General features: G+C 59.1%; 2 protein-coding genes across 2 annotated transcripts; one reads left to right on the forward strand and one right to left on the reverse strand.

Annotated features, from left to right (window-relative positions):
* Positions 1-36: 36 nt before the first annotated feature.
* Positions 37-558, forward strand: SPRG_18682 (hypothetical protein; the record flags this gene model as incomplete). Its single annotated transcript, XM_012358126.1, has 1 exon — positions 37-558. One exon carries the CDS (start codon positions 37-39, stop codon positions 556-558), a length of 522 nt encoding a protein of 173 aa, XP_012213516.1.
* A 385-nt stretch (positions 559-943) lies between these two features.
* SPRG_18685 (hypothetical protein) lies at positions 944-2,026 on the reverse strand. The gene is made up of 5 exons (XM_012358127.1): positions 1,961-2,026; positions 1,592-1,902; positions 1,370-1,539; positions 1,217-1,317; positions 944-1,169 (listed from the first exon to the last, which is right to left on the reverse strand). Exons 2-5 carry the CDS (start codon positions 1,819-1,821, stop codon positions 984-986), a joined length of 687 nt encoding a protein of 228 aa, XP_012213517.1. The 5' UTR covers positions 1,822-1,902; positions 1,961-2,026; the 3' UTR covers positions 944-983.
* Positions 2,027-2,071: the final 45 nt, after the last annotated feature.

The raw sequence follows: 2,071 nt of genomic DNA on the forward strand, positions 1-2,071 counted from the left end.
CTATCTTCTGCCGACACGAGGTTCACGTAAAACTAGATGGATCTGCATGTGGTCGTGCAGTGGGCGGGCACGGGGCCCGTCGTCAATGGCCTCCAGCGGAAGCGCTGTCTCGGGCACTCGAGCGTCCTCAATGTCCAAGTGCGCACGCCGTACACGTCATCGTCCAACGCGTGTCCGCTGACGATGACACTGGACTTTGCGCCGAGTGTGCGGCTTGGTGCGGTGCCCATGACGCTGCACCTGCGCAATGACGCGGCGGCGTCGTCGCCGCCGATTACGTTTACGCTCGAGACGCTCGTGCCCGAAGAAGAGCACCCGAGCGTCCGCGCGTCGGCAGCGGCGACCACGACAAGTGCGCGCGTGTTTTGGGCCGGCGTCACGCGACGAACGTTTAACGCGCTGCCGCCCGGGGCGCGTGTCGATGTGCCGCTCACAGCGGTCTTTGGTGCCCCTGGCATGTACGATCTGAACCGGTTTCGGTTCATTCTCGAGCGCGACGGCCAGCGACCGCTCACCGTCTTCTTCCCCGTCGAGTACCTTGTGCACGTGGCGGCGTAATAGACGTCTTACTACTTGCTTTCTTGTTGTGGGCATCAACTTGCACACTTTTGAGGGTGCCAAACAAACTGCCATGTCGTTATTAACTCTTCGTGGGGCCAAGTAGTAGACTGCAAGCGGCTCCATTCGCTCAACAAGAGCACGAACGAACGAGAGCACCACAATGTCGAAGCGTTCACGGCTTGATGTTTTCAAAGCAGACTTCGAATTGGCGCTAGGACCGAGGCTGTTGACGCAGTTCCTGCGCCTTTGTCCGATACTGTGAAGACCAACCGCGGAGGAAGACAAGCAGCTGGGACTCGCGTCCAGTACAACATGTCCCTCGTAAAACCAACCAAGACACCTTCGAGCCAAGCCCGTCCACGAGTGTACCAAAGCACGTCGATATGGCGAGGTATGGAAAATCATTTTTTGAGGCAAGTCTTCTACCAAGCAAACGAACGGCGGCCAAGCATATCCGCGAGCGCTTCGTTGAAGGGCGCGTAGAACGCCTGAAGACGCGCGCGGGTGTCTGGGTGCAACGCGCCGTACGCGCGCGTGTTCTTGGCGCTGCTGTCTTCGATCGTGTAGGGCGGGAGCTCCAAGAAGGCAAACACGTCCTGCATCACCGCCTACGGAATGTGTCAGCAATGTGATTCGACACATACAGGCAGCGCACGTGCAAGCCCGTCGACGTCTTCATGTCGTCCATGTTGACAATGTGGAGCTGGTCCTTCGGGAAGGCTTCAAACCAGCCCTTGAGCTGCAGCGCGTAGAGCCCTACGATCAACGTTTCCGATTTGTTTACTTGATACGTTGATAGTTGACGCACCTCGACCAATGAACGAATGGCCGCCGTGCGTGAACGAGAGGCGCGTCTGGAGGTAGACGCGATCGAATTCGTCAAACGACATGTCGGGGTGCACGCCGAGCGCCTGGAGCTCGGCGATTTCGGCATCGACGACTTGCTCAAAGCTCTTGCCACCGAGCGCATGGTGGCCACTATGCACAGGATACATATATTGCACTCTCTACAAGACGACGCTTCCAGTACCGGTTCTTTAGCTGCTCGGCGTTGCCGACCGGGTCCGCCGTCATGTTGTAGTGGGAGAAGGCGCGGTCCACGGGGTTGCGCAACGTCGCGAGGATCTTGGCGCCGTGCATGAGCGCTTGAAAGCGCTGGATGACGACCGAGCCGCCGAGGAGGTAGCTCGGCGTCGCTTCGCCCGAGAGCACAGACGGACACGGACCGAGGATGTCCATGCGGAAGAAGCGCTGGTACATGGCCAAATGCGCGGCCTGGCCTTCCGGTGTCTCGATCGGCGGCAGCTTGGAATCGAAGCGCCAGTCCAAGTAGTGGGTTTCCTGCCAACATCAACAATATATCAATCTATCAACGACGAGAACGAAAGAGGCGACGCACCTTGCGGTTGGCCGGCACCACGAGGTCGTGCTGCGTGATGTAGTCGTAGAGCGACGTTGTGCCTGCCTTTTGCGCGCCAATGATGCAGAACGACGGCGTCGGGCGCGAGCC

Source organism: Saprolegnia parasitica (assembly GCF_000151545.1).
Source record: "Saprolegnia parasitica CBS 223.65 unplaced genomic scaffold supercont2.1382, whole genome shotgun sequence".
Classification (NCBI taxonomy): domain Eukaryota; phylum Oomycota; class Saprolegniomycetes; order Saprolegniales; family Saprolegniaceae; genus Saprolegnia; species Saprolegnia parasitica.